At 31.9% G+C, this 19,503-nt stretch overlaps 1 protein-coding gene across 2 annotated transcripts; it reads right to left on the bottom strand.

Annotated features, from left to right (window-relative positions):
• Positions 1-461: 461 nt before the first annotated feature.
• Positions 462-9,585, bottom strand: Cpsf5 (cleavage and polyadenylation specificity factor subunit 5). 2 transcript variants are annotated; one of them, XM_011153308.3, is made up of 7 exons: positions 9,367-9,585; positions 7,528-7,563; positions 5,591-5,791; positions 2,149-2,212; positions 1,082-1,247; positions 865-979; positions 462-790 (listed from the first exon to the last, which is right to left on the bottom strand). In XM_011153308.3, the coding sequence occupies exons 1-7, from the start codon at positions 9,483-9,485 to the stop codon at positions 769-771; spliced, it is 723 nt and encodes a 240-aa protein (XP_011151610.1). In that variant the 5' UTR covers positions 9,486-9,585; the 3' UTR covers positions 462-768. The 2 variants fall into 2 exon arrangements, with proteins under 2 accessions (XP_011151610.1, XP_011151611.1); XM_011153309.3 differs by lacking the exon at positions 7,528-7,563 and having other exon boundaries at positions 466-790; positions 9,367-9,582.
• Between the last annotated feature and the right edge of the window lie 9,918 nt (positions 9,586-19,503).

The raw sequence follows: 19,503 nt of genomic DNA, 5'->3' as shown, positions 1-19,503 counted from the left end.
TGAACGTTTCACGAAATGCATTTTAGAATTACCCGAAATTTTCAAAAAGTTTATAAAACATCTCTAAAACAATTTTTCAATATATGTTATTTAAAAACTGTTTGCTAATATTAACACCGTTCGTAATTATAAATTTTTAATCAAATTAGCAAGCGAATAAAATTCAGTTTAGAGAAATATTGCATTATGAAAAAGATAACAATGATGAATAACAACATTCTATGTATAAAATATATTTTATTATATTTAAAAAAATATTTTCAAAACATACATATATATATATACATATATATATATATATACACACCCTTTTGTACCCTATACACACACACACACACACACACATATAGAGTACAAAATATACATAAAGTGACTTCATTTGTCAAGGTCACTCCAATAAAATTAGCTCAATTAATTATATTTACGAATACAACAGAAATTATATATACATCTCAGAATTATATAAATAAAGTACAAGTCATATTTCATAAGTATTGTTAATACTTAAAACTGACCCCTTATTAGAGATAAAAATAACTTACAGTTACATGCCAAGGTTGATACAATGGACTATCAGATAAGTACTATTTGAAAAATGATTTAATTTATAATTTTCCGTAAATTGTACATACACAATATTTGTACATACAACAAAAGTGCCGGAATCATTCAAAGTCTCATATACACACATGTATTCTATATTGTTCTTAAAATAATTCTTGTAAGCTAAACTTAGTTTTGTTAATGCTGATATTACTCTCCTTAATTTCACATATAGATAAAATTAAATCTGAAACATAAAAGTTTTATAAAATACTATGTATTTCATTTCTTTGTATTGCACAATTGTATTCTCGTATTTACCTGCACAATGACTGTGGCAAAGATGAAATTATGGGACCGTATCCTTGCGAGTTATCATACAATTCAAATAACGGTGCGGCGACTAATTTATAGTTCTTCGGTACAGCAAAAAGAGCTGATAAGGATTAATTTTCATTAGTACGCTTATAGATACTTGATAGGCTTACGCATACTGCTTGATATCGATAAATCTTTTCAGTCAAATTTATCAATATACCTTTCTCTTGCAACTGGACGAGAAATAATCTTTTATGCTCCTTCGGTTTTGTAATGTGGGGAGGTACATATGGATATTGAGGAGGCTCGAAATTTGGACGCCACCAGTTGCCAATCGTGTCCTCTATAACCCATTCCTGCTTCACCCCATCCTGTCGTCCAAAGGTCTAGAAATCAATCCAATTTTTTGTCTAATACTGCACTGATATTGAGCTTCGAAAATGAACTATAAAATAAAATACATTCTTCTTTCGTTAGTCCACTAAGAACATGGTTGCACAATGTGTATTGTTATGTCTCAAAACATTTTCGGTGGTCACATAAGGATATCAATTTTCACAATATTCAAATTAATAATCGATACGTAGCAGTATGTTCCTTTAAAATCTAAAGCTGATACATGGCTGTTTGCCGAAAGCACACATATCTTTCGTGAGACACATACGGTTCTTACTACGTATCTTACCGATCCCTAATTAGACAAAACCGCTGTTGCATGCGCATTGATAGTTTCAGTCAAAAACATGACAAAATTACGAATGTTAAGTTTATTAATTGCATCGTGGCCTAACAATCGTAGATGAATTCGAGCCAGGCCTACATATATATCGTGCCGATTTTATATTTTCTCCTTATAACGGGATTCTAATTCTACTTCGATGTATAAACGGCTCTCTGAGCTTACAAAATTTCAAGAAAGATATCATTATACAATCTTCTTATTGTCGTACAATCTTCGTATTATACCTCTTCCGTTTCTTTTTTCTAACATATACAAAAAAGGAGGATAAGAACAATGTTCTTAGCTAACCATATACAATGGAACGAGTGATATATCCTCGCTATTAAGAACATCGAATTGTCCGGGCATGCAGCACGCTACAAGTAGGAAAATATAAGAATAAAAGAACAAGCCCCTATACGGAGCTACAGGCCCGGTTACATAAGTTCTACAAACATTTTCAGGATTTGTACAATATTTATAAAGACAATATTACAATCTAACATATCAAAGTGCCACTCCTAGCCAACCTGTAAGGCAGCGTAAGGCGTCGTGCTAACTGTTACCTCTGTAAGGAGCCGTTTTAGGCCCTCTACCTCGTCTTCTCCTGCATTGAGTTCTCCACCAGGTCTGAAATACCAAGAGAAAGCACAAAATGAGATCTATAATACATACAATATATATATAAATGGGGAGTCCCATTTTAAATGCCCCAGGCAAATATCTTGAAAAATATGGAAGAGACGGAAAAATGTTTCATATTAGAGTTGTATGGTTTCAAGGGAGACATAAAACAATTATATTATTTGGTTTACAAATGGCACCACTTTCGAGATATTTACTGATCATAACTTTTCTTAAGTGAAAACCCCCGTTTTTTATTATATATCATCTTTTACTTCTTCTTCTTCAATGGCGCTACAGCTCAAAAACAAGCCACGGCCTCCTGAAGTTTGGCCTTCTACTCATCACGGTCATGCGCATGTCGTCTCCAATCCTTCACGCGCAACAAGGATCTCGCGTCTGCAGCCACTCTATCCTCCTATCTCGCTCTTGATTTTCTCCTTAGTTCATTATATAGCTTAGCTACCAGTACTTTCTTTGGTATCTTTGTAACCTCTAGATGTTGCACATGCCTAGCCCATCGCATTATTTTCAAATGCTGCGATAGGTGCCTTATATAGTTGATATAACTCATGATTATATCTTATTTTCCATACCTCTTCTTCTTGAACTGGCCCATATATCTTCCGCAAAATCTTTCTCTCGAAAGCATCCAGATCTTTCGAGATTTGTTACATCATCAACCACGTTTCTCCTCCGTAACCACACTACATATTAACTTTTTGTACAGCATGATTTTGGTGTTGTTTTATGCACGTCTCTGAATTTCATTATTGGTATTAGCGAGAAGTATATTCTATTTACTGCTTTGATCCTTTCTTGCACATCTTTAGTTTCATCGTTGTCCACGGTTATTACGGAACCAAGATATCTGAGGTCTTGTACCTTATCATCTTCTTCTATCAATTAAGGAGGGTAATCCATGTAACTGATCCAAAAAATCGATTTTTTTTTCATAAAACGGTAGTAAAACATATAGGCTGCGTTCCGATATTCACTGCCAGTACTGAAAATCTATAATATACGTAACACAAACCATGTATTTTCTGTACTGGTAGTGAATATCGAAACGCAGCCCAAGTCTCGAAAATATACTCTCAAAGTTATACAGCGAAATTCGAAGTCCTACGAATGCTACGGCTACACAAAACAGTATGCATGTCAATGCCGCCAGGTATACCGGCGCGCACTCAGAGCATACGAGTCTCTCTCTAATCCCCCTGTATCGTTATGTGACGCAGAGCAAATATTTATGCAATATTATATTTGTATAATATTTAGTTTACTTTATTTCGCACGGTAAGTCGTGCTCCGAATTTCGGGCTATGCAGAATAGTTCTAATCGGTAAAATGTTGTCGTATCCGAAAGGAACTAAGTAGCAACGCAGCCAGATAACTATGCCGGCAAAAAGACGCTTTCATGGCAATCAATTTAGTGATAAAAATGGTGAAAATATAAGACAGAATACGAGTGTAAGAAAATTAAATCTAGTAGTAGCAATGAGAATATTAATTGGAGTCCAATGCACTATTATTAGATTATCGAATTTTGTATTGTGTTTACTATACTTTCAAACCATTTTATTTGCCGTGAGTATAAACAAAATGTGAAAATTGAGCAAGCAGGAAATCGTATTTCAAACTTGTAGTGCTTGCATGCTGTTGCAGATGTTGAGACATCAGTTCAGGACTTTTTATTGACAATGGATTTGAAATTAATCGCAGGATTGTGTTTGTCATGCAACTTTTAGACATCGGCGAAAAAGGAATGTTTTCTGCAGTCTTATGTAAAACCTACGCTAAAATGTTGACAAACACCGACTGGAAAGGTAGGAGCACTGCAGCTTGAGTAGCACCAGAGAGGCTGGCTCGAAAATAGCAATTTTTAGAGTAAAATGAATTGTACGAGGAAGAGGAAAGATTATTGTAATTCTGTAATTGCAAATTAGCAATAAGTACCCGTAAGTTATTAAAAACTTTAACTTTTTGCTTCTCGATATTTTAAATGCGTTTTTCTTGAAAGTAGTTTTCTCAAATTGGCCCGCACGATAATTCAAAAACTAATTAATCAATCACTCCGGTTTTTTGCACACACCTAAATAAAAGCATTCTCTTCTATAAAATAATTTTGATTAAATAATTACATTAAACAATTCTTTTCCTTGAAAGACAAAAATTTTCTGTAAATTTCTACCTTACTGCCATGCCGTTTTCTTTCTATTCAACTTTTCTCTTTACTTTTAGGTTCATTGACAACGCAAATTCAGAGTTAGAAACAATTTTAGTTTTTGGTTTTAGATTAATATAGCACGTCAGAGTGCGAGCTATTTGAAATCACGGATATCAACAATTGCCTTTAAAATCCACTATATTGATATTATTCTTTTATGCAAATAATATTTTTCATTTGTTTGAAGCACCAATTAAGTCTTCTGAAAGTTTCAAAAGTATCTTACACTTAATATTTTTCTTGTAATAAATTCATGAAATACTGCCTTTTGTCATCGAGTTATATGGATTATTCCCCTTAATTTTAACAGTTTTTATCTGAAACATCTTTTATTTGCCTAATATTCTTGAGATATTTAAGAAAAACTTAATAACTTTTTCAATATTTAACTTACGATATCTCGCTAACTATTTATCGAAAGAAAAAATAATACTAGACTTTTTTACTCTACTTGGGGCTGGTTATTCCAACTTCTTAATAAGTTAACTAATAGTTAAATAGTTAAATCAGTCTGTTTTTGTCTAAGTTGACTGAAAAACAAAGAAAAACATATGATTTAATCAATTAACTTACCAAAAAGTTGAAACAATCGGCCCCTACTCTCAAGAATATATTGTTACAATAGTGCCCTGACTTTTGTTAATTTGATGATTTTGAAATTTTCAAAAGTCGATGAGTTAACAAAAGTTAGGACACTATTGTAACAATATATTCTTAAGACTAAGTAGGGTAAAAAAGTCTATTACTATTTTTTCTTCAGACAAATAGCGAAATATCCTAAGTTAAATATTGGAAAAATTATCAAGTTTTTCTTAAATATCTCAACAAATATTAGGCAAATAAAAAAATGTTTTAGACAAAATGTTCAAATTAATTGGTAGAAAGAGATGATATAATAAATTAAGATTTCCATTTAAGAAAAGTAATGATCAATGAATATCTCGAAAGTGGCGCCATCTGTAAACAAAATAACATAGTTATTTTATGTCCCCCTTGAAACAACTCTTGTATGAAATATTTTTCCGTATCTTCCATATTTTTCGAGATGTTTGCCTAGGGTATTTAAAATGGAACACTTTATATATCCTATATAATAGAATATCCTAATATACTAATACTAAATTGCCCAATCTTACAGCTTTATAAAAACTTACAATTTGAAGAATGTTGTGCCAAGTTGCAGAAGAAGGACGTGCGGTAATCCGTGTTCGTGCACCAATAAGACGCCTTCTACGCTTCTCCGCATGCCGATCTTGTCGAATTCATCTCTCATGCGCTGAAACCTTGCTGGTACTGATGGATCTTTCTCGAAGAGTGGCTCTTTTGTTCCAAATGTATAGTTTGTCAAAGGATATCTATGATAAATGAGTCGTATTCTTTTGTTAGGCTATTATATGTTTAATTTAATCTTTGGGAAACTAAATCCGGTTTCTTCAAAAATAAAACCTGACATAATATTACAATGTTCAACCATATAAACTATCCAATGTTCACAATGTATGACATCTACATACAATTCTTCTTTCTATCAATATTACTTTCCATATTTTAATTTTAGCAACATTTATATTTTTATATTCCTAATACGAATAACAGCAGAGTAAGAACAAAGAGAAAAGTAGTATAAAATACACTTCAATCATAAAAAGAATTGCCTTACGAATATTGAAAAAAGCCTTTATTTCTTAATATCAAATATATCTCTAATATTAAGGGAATTGCAATAAATACGCAAAATTTTGTACATATAAAAATTTGACAAACTGTATGATTATATCTATTCCATTATAAAATGGAATTTTATAAGTCCAAGAAAAACAAAATTTTCGTCTTTTATTATATTTCTTTTATTTGCATATAATGCAAATTATTAGGTTCATATTGCAATTTAAACATGATTGTAAATATGGAACAAAGTACAAATGCTGCAATATAATACACACGAAATATTATATCTCATATAAATACATTTTCTTTCATTTAATATAAAATTGCATCGTTTTTTCTCTCAAATTTCAACATATACATTTACAAAATATTTTTATACATTGTTACGTGAGGTGTAATCTTTCGGTAATTGATGTATCAAATTTGGTACATGCCAAATGTGATTTGTTATTATTATGGCAACATAACAATTAGCACATGTATTAAAAGGCAAATAATACATGCACATTTAATTACTGTTCCACTTGTTTCAATTGTTTATTAAGAAAACGCTTATATCTCGCTTATATACGCAATTCATTACACCTTCGTATATATTCTTAATAAATATGTTTTTATATTTCAATTATATGCAGTAATTTTATAACAAAACATTGTTTTGCAACATTATTAAAAAAAAAAACATTATTAAACATTCTTTTCATCACAAAACAATTCAATCAAATCGAGAATTAATATTTGATAAATATGTGAATATTGTCAATCAAAATTGTACACATTTTTGTCAAAATTGTTAACATGTGTTAATCCAATTTGTACATTTGTATATCTGCAAAAATAATTTGCAATACCAAATTCAGGATATAAAATAATGTGCAGAGATATAGTATCATAAATGCAGATATAATTATAAACATAAAGTGGTAATAATTCATATATACGCTTATGATATTATATAGATATCATATACAATCGCGTTTGTTTTAAGAGTTTCTATAGCTCTTGCATAAAGGACACAGCAATATATTACACATGGCAAAAGATAATATAGTAATAAATAATCCTCAGTTGTATATATGTATATATATATACACATACATGTATATAACTGAATACATACATACATACATACATACATACATACATACATACATACATACACACATACATACATACATATAATTTCTAACAAAACAACAAATTGATTAACCCTTTCATGAACTAAGCATTATTCTTTAATATTGCAAAGTCCTTTATACAAAACCCATTATTATCCTCTTATAACAACTATAGTAAAAAAATTCGCAATATATATATATATATTACATACTATCTTAAGATAATCATTAAGTATACATATATAATTATAACTACCAGTGTAGAAGATACATATACATATATATATATAAATATGATATCTTACATGAGGCCTGTTCTTTTTAGTTGCACGGGGACTGCACTGGAACAGAAGTAGGTTACGCAAGGCAAAATAAATAAATTTTCACGAATGAAAAATTAGAAAGGAGAATAAAACATTTGTCAATCAACAAGATATTATAATGTTTGTCACCAATAAGAAGTAATTCACTAAGTATATATAAATTAGTATAAATTTTTGCATTTTATTATATATCATATATTTTACTTATATATACATGCCTATATAATTACATATATATATACTTACATATATAACATATGTATATATATGTATATATGTATGTAAGTATATAATATATGTAATAATTTGTACATGTATATTATATTTAAGATTATCATCTCTTTAATTTTAGATAATAAACAAATTATATCTACAGACCCTAGTTCATTAAATTTTACTATTCACATTGTCTTTAAAAAAAGATCATATGTTTAATATAATTTCTGTGAATAAACTTCTAAAAACTACCTGTATCTAATAAATGCTATAAATTTAATGCCAAAGGTATATAAGTAACATCATATATCTACTAGTATTATGTTACTTTCCTAGATTCATCTATGTCCTATATAATTATATGTTTACATGATAATATAAATAAATATTTATTCTAACTTGACCTAACTTATTGCATTTATGTTAATTGCTCTATTTTTTAAACATTTATCTATAAAAAGGTTTCTATAAATTAGATAACTAAAATGATGCTGGATAAACAAATATATAATCACAATTTGATTTATCCAGGAAAGTAATGTAATATTATATAACATTATTAAAGCTTTTTTGATATTAAACTTTCTTGTGAGTAAAAGTTTATTGAAGGACATTGGTTTGAAATCATTTGAAATACTTTCATCAAAACTGATATCAATAGAATATGAAAGGTCCTCAGAAGTTCATCCATTTCTACTTGCAAATATAATATTTTAATATATTCTTCTTGCACTAGTGCAGAAAATTCAGCTAAAAAGAACAAACCTATGAGATGCAAGAGCAAAATTATGAGCAAAATATATATAGAATTTTCTTAGCATTGAGCATCACAGAATGTACAAACTTAGGAAGTAAGATAGCCTTGTTAATTTTAATTTACAGCTGATTGACCGTGCATATAAGATCTCTTAAAATATATATATGTATTTACTGTACTTTTTGACAATTAAATCCAAAAAGGTGGTATTGGAAATCTTTCCATCTTCGCACGCATATGACAAATCAACAATCAATATTTCATATTGTGAATGAAAAAGAAAACTAAGACAGTAACTACACGAGTAGATTTTATGGTATTAGTTTATAACATAACATCATGGAGAGGAAATAATGCTTGACGCTTTATGTGAATCAAATGTTGAGACATCTCGAATAATAATTTGTGCGAGAATAAGGCATATAATACTAAACATTATGAAAATTTATCTTATACGATCGAGAATTCTAAGCAAGTGATATCGTTACGAATTATGTACAGATATTATTTGCACAATACTATCGATGATATGCAAGTCATAATGGCTCTTTACTGATACATAATACATTCGTTATATTACTGTCACGACTTGGTGACAAAATGCATATTATCTATATATATGTCAAGATCGGTAGATAGGAGTTGCTTAAAATCTCGAACCTTCGTGCTTAAAGAAAAGATGAACAGCCGCTTCATGGTTATACCATATAAGATGAAACGAAAGGACTTTAGGAGCACAATTTTAATTACTAGCGTCACTCCTCGGCCATAGTTGCTACAGAGTCAGAACACATGAATTCCAGAGATCGTGAATGTGAATTAAACCACACCTTACATTTGCCACTTACAGATTAACTGTTCTGTTGATGGTCACAGATTGATTCTGCACCACTTTTCCCTCGAATGAGCTATTACTCGCTCGCCGTGGCCATCCGCTGCCCTTGACTTGGCTCGTTGCCATCGCCATTTCTTCCTCAATTTCCTAACGTCCGCAAACCGAGCAACCAAGAAACGAACGCCACGCGCGGAGAAAATTGCCGCCGGTCGAATACGCAACAAGGACTGAAAATACGTAATTCAGTGTTAGGCAAATTGCACCTATTCGATCAATGCCATTATGAGTGTCACTAGTTGCAAACTCGAGAGGCCAATCCGACATAAGTATTAACTCCTGCAAGCGAATCACGTGTATACAAGTATTATGTTAGCCAATCATCTTTCGCTAGTAGTATAGAACCAGAGAGAAAAATAAGAGGAGTCATGGGCCACTTTTAAAGCCAGCGGCACACGGTGCTTGTTTTCGTGCTGGATTGCTTGCTGAATGAAAATGCTGCGTTCTGATTGGTACATTTCCGAAGATCGATGGAAATGCATCAATCAGAACGCAGTATTTTCATCCAGAAAGCAATCCAGCACAAAAACAAGCACCGTGTGCCGCTGGCTTAATAGGCTGCGTTTGAAAATCCAACTCTCTGGGTAGAGTAGGGTTAGTTGAGGTTACACTAGCAACCTAATTCGAGTAACACCGAGTTAAACGACTTTTCAAACGCATAAAGTAAAGTCAATAACAATGGCGATACACAGAGTTCGGCGAGATCATTTGTTATTATATGTGACAATAAACAGTCAAAAATTATTAGAAATATTAATAACGGCTATCAATGAAGTTGAAAATTGTGAAACTAAAGATAATATAATAAAAAATATATTAATAGAAGATATTTGTCGAATCCGAGGGAAACGAAAAAACCTGTGCGTATAATAAGTTATGTTGAAGACATATCTCGTTATATGATACATCAGTTTCGGCATCATTTCCGAATGATGCCAGGTTTTGAAGCCGTAGAAAATCGTTTAGGGCAATTATTAACTAATGAGGAAAGTTGTGGACGGCCTATAATACCTGTACGCGTACAACTGTTGTCAACTGATTTGGCTTCTTGCTACACCAGTGCTGCGATTCTGTAACTTGTTATTGGAGTTAACGACACTTTCGTTATCGTTGCGCAGCGTTTCTACGGTATACAAAAGCTGCGCAACGATAACGAAAGTGTCGTTAACTCCAATAACGAGTTACAGAATCGCAGTACTGGGGCCCTATTCTTGAATCTATACAAAACTTTACATATACGCACGTTGCGAATAGTGAAAATGCGCATACATTTCTGACACGGTATTCTGGAACTTAATTGTGTAGTATTCGCAACTAGAAATGTATACGCTTTCCGTTGCGTTTAATTACGTTTGACAAAATTGGAAAACATATGTACACCCACGGTAATCGATTCTGTCCTTTGGAAATTTTCACAAACTGAGAAGTGACTACGTTTCTACACTACTCACAGTCCATGCACGATAAAATAACTAAATAACGAATAAAATAACTAAAACTTACGCTCGCTTATGGAGGAGTCCGATATCCGACATAATAATAATAATTTTCGGAAGTTTTAAATAAATAAATACAGTGAGTATAGGAACAATTTTGTCAACAGCATGCAGAATACGGTAAGTTGTAATAAGCTTTATTTATATTTTGATGTTTCAGTAAAATTCAGCGTGAAAATACCGTAAATATATCATATAACCTATACATATGGTATTTATATGGTTTTTATTACTTTATATTTAGATATTGTTTAGGATTACGAATCACTTCCGTGATTGTCCGTTTTAGTATTTTTTTCCCAAATCTCCGTGGAAAAGACGGTAACAATAGGATATGCGGATCTTGGCACGAAGTGCGAGAAAGCGCAAATATTATTTGGCTGAAACAATTCCAGGAGGCTAACATTATAACATTTCAGATAAGTTTCCTTTTCTCTAAAAGTTTTACGAATTGCACTAAACAAGAACAATTGCTTTGTGGATTATTTATTTTTCAGAAATGTCAAAGGAATTAATTAATTAATATGTATGGACAGAACCTTATGAAGACTTCTTCAATGAAAGATAAATAAAAGACACATAGTCTATTGTTTGGTAAGGAACCGTTACTAAAGTTATATTTGCAAAATCCACCATTCACAATCGACGAAATGCTTCAAATGAATATTTCAAATTTAAAAAACATATAACTATACAAAACAAGCCAGTTTAGTTTATCGACTGGCGAAGAAAATGAGAGCGATTAATAATTTATAACTATATCACAATAATAACATTTAACATATAACATTATTAAATTAATTCACTTGTTCCCCGTAGCAGCGTTGCAACAAAGAGAGCTGAAAACAGAAAGAATAAAATAAAACTGAAAATGTATGAATGCATAAAAATATTAGGTTATGAAAATAAAATTGTCTTTCAGAAACATTATCGCATAATACAATTCTATGCAATTTCTTTTAATATGTCGATATTACCTCAGTAATTTACAGCGTGTCCATCGTTGGCCAATATACTCACTGCATATATTTATTTAAAACTTCAAAAAATTATTATTATTATGTCGGACATCGGACTCCTCCATAAGCGAGCGTAAGATTTAGTTATTTTATTAATCGTGCATGGACTCTGAGTAGTGTAGAAACGTAGTCACTTCTCAGTTTGTGAAAATTTCCAAGGGACAGAATCGATTACCGTGGGTGTACTTTCTACAAATATCAACCAAAAATACGATACGACGAACTTTAATTGGCTGCGTTCAGCAGAACAAAGTGGAAAATATGGAACTAATATGGAACTAAAGCCAGCGGCACACGGTGCTTGTTTTCGTGTTGGATTGCTTGCTGGATGAAAATACTACGTTCTGATTGGTATATTTTCGAAGATGGATGGAAATGCACCAATCAGAATGCAATATTTTCATCCAGCAAGCAACCCAGCACGAAAACAACCATCGTGTGCCTCTGGCTTAATATGGAAAAATCTTCTTGGTTCTTCCATTATTTCAGCATGCTCTAACGCATTTATAATTGTTGTTTTATAACTGTTGTTTGTGTATGTTTACTATTATATCGTCTAAATCCATTATTGTTACACAATTTTACTCTATAATTAAAATGCAGTGAATTTTATATGCTATTTTCTCTTAAATTTCGTATTTATTATTTCTCTCTTCATTCTTCTTCTTAATAACAGTGTACTTCTATGTGTACTCTTATATTCCACTTTCTGTACTTTGCATAACGTATCACATACGTTTCGAGAGAAATGGATGGTATTACCAGAGAGAAGAATGAGAGCGGCCACCGGCTATATTTCGGGGGATACGGCTAGGCGCATTTTAGATACGCCATCTGACCAAAATGTGCCTAAACTACGTCCGCTAGGCGCACTTTCACGGTGATAAAAGTAAAATGCGCCTAGGTTCGTGTCCGTACTACTCCCATGCAATGGATAGTAGATTAGAAAAAGACAGACGACAGACAATCGTTCCGTCTTTGTCTCACTACTGAGCGGCGCGCGGCAGTAAACACGAGGCGAGGTAGCGGCGATCTTATCGCTAAGCGAACATCTCTCCGCTTTTCTTTCATCTTTCACGCTCCAGAGACATCAAAAGACGCGGTAGCGTCTCGTGTCAAGGGAACGTGCGAAGCGAGGAATTATTTTTCACGCACGCGAGGTAGCACATGGGAGACTAGACGAGCGTCGACATATTATCTGTTTCTTTCCCGCTCGTCTAGCTTATTGACTGCGTGAGCCGCGAGATTTTTCTCGCTACTCCTATACCTCACTCTTTCTCTCTCTCTCTCGCTCGTTCTTTCTCTCTCTCGCGCACTTGCTCGCTCTTCCTCTCTTCTCGTGTTCTTACGGCTTGGTTAAATATATTAATTACATGACAATATATATATATAAATAAATGACACATATATAGTGTATATGTATATAAAGAATATTTAATATTAATGCACAAATAAAGAAGAGAGAATTATAATGAGAGACGAAAAGTTAATAGAAATCCACTCTTAGCCAATATATACATCTTTTAAAAATGATTTGTTATTAAAGTATATGACAGAATAATTTATTTATGCTAATAAATTTAAATTAAAAATTAAATGAAATGTTATTTGTTTTGTAAAAGATATTCCATTGTTACATTTTTCTTTTCGTAGCAAAAATAAATTTAGTCTAGTAAAAGAAGAAATTAGTTTTATTATCATATTTCAATTACGACTTTATTATTTAATTTTACGAATAGGTAACGTGCATATTGTTGCTCAACGGAAACCGCGAGAAAATGGTGATCTCCGTCAAAAAATAAATGCAAACTTTTTAATAATATAATAATTTTTTTACGTAAGTGTTTGTTTTTATAGTATAACCTGTTGAATTTTATTAATTATTAATTCAGCATGTTATAATATAAAAAATATATTTTAATATAAAAATTAATGTAATATTAATTGTTTGCATTTGCAAGAAATATGGATAGAACAGGATAGGTTGCAATGATACATAGGAAGAAAAAAGATAGATGGATAAATAGATAGATAGATAGATATAGAGATAGATATAGATGGATAAATAGATAGACAGGTAGATGGATAGATAGATAAATAGATAGATGGATAGATAGATATAGAGAAATAGATAGATAGATAGTTAGATAGTATAGAAAAAAAGATAAATAGAAATATAATTATCATTATTATTATTATTAATGTTTTCAGTTTCAAGAGAACATTCGCTTAAACGTAAGTCTTACTTAGGTCCAGTTACGAATGTTAACACTCGTAAAGTCAGCCGAGTTTTAAACATCTCGTAGAAACAAGTGCTTCAACTCATCAATATAAATGTAGAGGAAAGTAACCGAAACAGCCAAAAACCTCCTACAGAAAGGAAGAGATTTGAGCATAAATTCATATTCAGTAGCTTCGAGACATTAAGTCAATTAGACATTCCATGTTAATGTAAGTTGCATATTAAATAATAATCATTCATTGTTAATCTCTTTTCTGCTTCGCATTTATTTTCGAGCTTTTTGCATTATGTTTCAAATCAGCATGTTAATCTTTGACTTGCGAAAGGAATTGTTCAATTAACAATTGAAACTTAGAGAATGTAATGAAAGGCCATATATCATTGATAATTGATATGAGCAATTTCAATCGGTTCAATCGAAGAGCGTCCGTTGTGTAGGTTACAATTGGTTATATAGATAATATTTATAATCGTAACGCATCGTGAAAGATGCCGATGATTGAAAAATGCTAAGATTTAGTTTCATAATTTATTTTAACCGGAGTTTAAGACTTATTGAGACAAACTTGCATAGTCATATTGTTCATATGCATAACTGAAGTAGAACAAATAATTATATAAAAGTGAAGATGATGTCAAAATTAAGTTAAAATAATTTTGACGTTATCTTGACCTTTGATGATTATTTGTTCTAGAGAAGGAAACAGATTAATTAAATGTAAAATATGTCTAATATAAAAGGCACGCTTGTACGGATTATGATTGGTTGATTTCCTTGTGCACATCAATGATGAGATTATGTAATTTTGTTGAGATAGGCTTTTAAAGAGTTGTCTTATTGAACCCGACAAAAAATACGTATATTTCGTTAATTTTTTTTGCGGAAGCGAAAAAGATCACATGATTAAAAGATTACGGGTTTTGAGAGTTTGCTTAATGATGTTTGAAGAATATATATACATTTTTCTACAAGTATGTAAGTTTAAAAATATATAAAATATTGCAGTAAAAGCAAAGAGGTTGCAAATAGACGATTCCAAGGAATTTCTAAATGTGTGTGATTTCATTTTACACAATTATTTAAAGTAGCTTTTTATTTTCTATAAGTATAGCTATCGTCTGAACTACAATCGGAACACAAATAATAACATGGTAGCATTTAGAACAAAAATCGTCTATTTCTGGCCTCTCGGTAAAGTTTAATAAAAAATATTAATTATTAATGAATTTGGTTAATTGTAGTTAAAACGGTAAAGAGAAGTCTATTTTATAATGCTGCCAAGTTGCAAGTCGATTGGTCAAATAGTTATTGAGATATCGTGCGCACCGTGGAACCTCCTTGCTTTCACTGCAATATTTTTCATATTTTTAATCTTATATGTAGAAATTTATATACATTCTTTACAAACATCACATTAAACAAACGCTCAAAACAAAAATCCTGTAATCTTAAAGAAACAGGATATTAATCTAAAAAATAGAAACGATCAGAAATAACCGCTCAGTACTTCTAATATTAACGAATTATATTCCGATTAAAATAATATAAATCGTATAATATATTCCGGTTAATATAATATAAGTCGTATAATATATTCCGGTTAATATAATATAAGTCGTGAAACTGGACCTAAGTAAGACTTACGTTTAAGCGAATGTTCTCTTGAAACTGAAAACATTAATAATAATAATAATGATAATTATATTTCTATTTATCTTTTTTTCTATACTATCTAACTATCTATCTATCTATTTCTCTATATCTATCTATCCATCTATCTATTTATCTATCTATCCATCTACCTGTCTATCTATTTATCCATCTATATCTATCTCTATATCTATCTATCTATCTATTTATCCATCTATCTTTTTTCTTCCTATGTATCATTGCAACCTATCCTGTTCTATCCATATTTCTTGCAAATGCAAACAATTAATATTACATTAATTTTTATATTAAAATATATTTTTTATATTATAACATGCTGAATTAATAATTAATAAAATTCAACAGGTTATACTATAAAAACAAACACGTAAAAAAATTATTATATTATTAAAAAGTTTGCATTTATTTTTTGACGGAGATCACCATTTTCTCGCGGTTTCCGTTGAGCAACAATATGCACGTTACCTATTCGTAAAATTAAATAATAAAGTTGTAATTGAAATATGATAATAAAACTAATTTCTTCTTTTACTAGACTAAATTTATTTTTGCTACGAAAAGAAAAATGTAACAATGGAATATCTTTTACAAAACAAATAACATTTCATTTAATTTTTAATTTAAATTTATTAGCATAAATAAATTATTCTGTCATATACTTTAATAACAAATCATTTTTAAAAGATGTATATATTGGCTAAGAGTGGATTTCTATTAACTTTTCGTCTCTCATTATAATTCTCTCTTCTTTATTTGTGCATTAATATTAAATATTCTTTATATACATATACACTATATATGTGTCATTTATTTATATATATATATTGTCATGTAATTAATATATTTAACCAAGCCGTAAGAACACGAGAAGAGAGGAAGAGCGAGCAAGTGCGCGAGAGAGAGAAAGAACGAGCGAGAGAGAGAGAGAAAGAGTGAGGTATAGGAGTAGCGAGAAAAATCTCGCGGCTCACGCAGTCAATAAGCTAGACGAGCGGGAAAGAAACAGATAATATGTCGACGCTCGTCTAGTCTCCCATGTGCTACCTCGCGTGCGTGAAAAATAATTCCTCGCTTCGCACGTTCCCTTGACACGAGACGCTACCGCGTCTTTTGATGTCTCTGGAGCGTGAAAGATGAAAGAAAAGCGGAGAGATGTTCGCTTAGCGATAAGATCGCCGCTACCTCGCCTCGTGTTTACTGCCGCGCGCCGCTCAGTAGTGAGACAAAGACGGAACGATTGTCTGTCGTCTGTCTTTTTCTAATCTACTATCCATTGCATGGGAGTAGTACGGACACGAACCTAGGCGCATTTTACTTTTATCACCGTGAAAGTGCGCCTAGCGGACGTAGTTTAGGCACATTTTGGTCAGATGGCGTATCTAAAATGCGCCTAGCCGTATCTCCCGAAATATAGCCGGTGGCCGCTCTCATTCTTCTCTCTGGTATTACCCATTCGTTGTATTGCGAATGATAATTTGCGTATACGTTTCACTTGCGAGTGTCAAGAATACGGTTCTAGGGATTTTCCATTGCGATTAGTCGAAACTTGCCACTTACATATACGCAAGTAGTTCAAGAATAGGGCCCCAGATTCATTCAGTTATGTATTAAGGGGATCCTGGAGTAGTCTATTTTACCGACAAATTGACTCAATTTTCTCAAACACTATTCTTTTTATTAGCTATACAGATTGAAAAATCCTTTTGTACAGCGAAAGTACTTATAATAACGAAGTACGGAACACAAAGTTTTATGTAAAATTCAATGAAAAATTACAGTTTCGTTATCATGGTTTGTGTCACCTCGTAACTTTACTTATTAATTATAGAAGTTCTGCAGTTTATCCATGCAAAAGCTTTTGCTTCCGTACCAGCCATAATATTAAAGAATAAAACTGAAGTAACAGAAATGAGCTTAGAAGTCAGTGTAAAAAAAATAGTGTTTGAGAAAAATGTAATGCATACGGAATTGTGTTTGCTACATTTTTGGATAAAACAGAACAGTAGATTAATTCCGCATAATCATGATCGATGGAGCTGCAGGCAGACACAATCGTACTATCCTTGTCTGTTTCATGCGTGGAGTAATGTTATGACAAGAAAACTGTAATTGTAAAATTTTTCATTGAATTTTACACAAAACTTTGTCTTCCGGCCTTCGTTATTATAAGTATTTTCATTGTGCAAAAGGATTTTTCAATCTGTACAGCTAATAAAAAGATTAGTGTTTATAACTCTCTCGTATCTTCGTTCCCTCGATCGCACGCTCATTAAGTTGCATTCACAATCAGTCGGAAGACGTTGTTATATTCCACACGTATGTCGTACACACCAATCACAACCTCACATGTAATGTCTTAAATTAAATTAGCTATATACAGGGTGCACGATTTATCTGAAGACATTGAAATATCTCGTGAACTGTGCATTGGATAAAAAAAAGTGGTTAATGAAAATTGTTAGTTTCGAAGCGGAACATCCAATGATACCAAACTCGACCTCCCACCCCACCCTCTGGGGGTGGGGGTTGGGGGCAACTTTGAAATCTTAAATGGAAACCCCCATTTTTTATTGCAGATGCGGATTCTACGCCACAAAATACGTAAATTTTGTCCGAAACTTTTTTTTTATTAGATAGCGCTGTAATCGCAAAAAATTATATTTTCCGCAATTCTTCAGAAATGATCATTGGATTGAGAAATAAAAAATACCTGTTCAATATTTTTAAAGAACATAATAAAAGTTATTCCCCCCCATCCTCTCGGGGTAGGGTGGATGGTAACGTTCAAATCTGAAATGGGAACCCGAATCGAAGAGGGAACTGCTCGACGCGCCACTTTGGGTGTATGGCGAACTACGGCTTATTATAAAAAATTGTTTCAATGAAAAAAATTGTTTCAATAAAAATTTCACGTACAATCTAATTCTGCAATGAAAAATGTGGGTCCCCATTTGAGATTTGAACGTTATCACCCACCCTACCCCGAGAGGATGGGGGGGGAATAACTTTTATTATGTTCTTTAAAAATATTGAACAGGTATTTTTTATTTCTCAATCCAATGATCAATTCTGGAGAATTGCGGAAAATATAATTTTTTGCGATTACAGCGCCATCTATCACGAATAAAAAAAAAGTTTCGGACAAAATTTACGTATTTTGTGGCGTAGAATCCGTATCTGCCATAAAAAATGGGGGTTTCCATTTAAGATTTCAAAATTGCCCCCAACCCCCACCCCCAGGAGGTGGGGTGGGAGGTCGAGTTTGGTATCATTAGATGTCCCCCTTCGAGACTAACAACTTTCATTGACTACTTTTTTTTATCCAATGCATAGTTCTCGAGATATTTTAATGTCTTCAGATAAATCGTGCACCCTGTATATATACAATATATATATATATATATATACACATCTAATTTAATTTATAATTTATATGTATATGTATGTATATATATGCGAGGTGAAGCGATTGTCAAGATGTTCAGTGAGCAGCGACATGTCGCGCTGTCTCCTTTTCGTATTTTTTCATATATATATTTTCTCACAGACTTTGGACAAACGTGTGTGTGCTGCGTTGTCAATTCTTCTTTTCTAGATATAGATCTTATATGAATGTGAATGTGACACTGCTAATATTTTCTTATTCTCCGAAATATGGTTTTTG

Source organism: Harpegnathos saltator, unplaced genomic scaffold (assembly GCF_003227715.2).
Source record: "Harpegnathos saltator strain DR-91 unplaced genomic scaffold, Hsal_v8.6 scaffold217, whole genome shotgun sequence".
Taxonomy (NCBI): Eukaryota; Metazoa; Arthropoda; class Insecta; order Hymenoptera; family Formicidae; genus Harpegnathos; species Harpegnathos saltator.
This window is presented reverse-complemented; position numbering and strand designations above follow the sequence as displayed.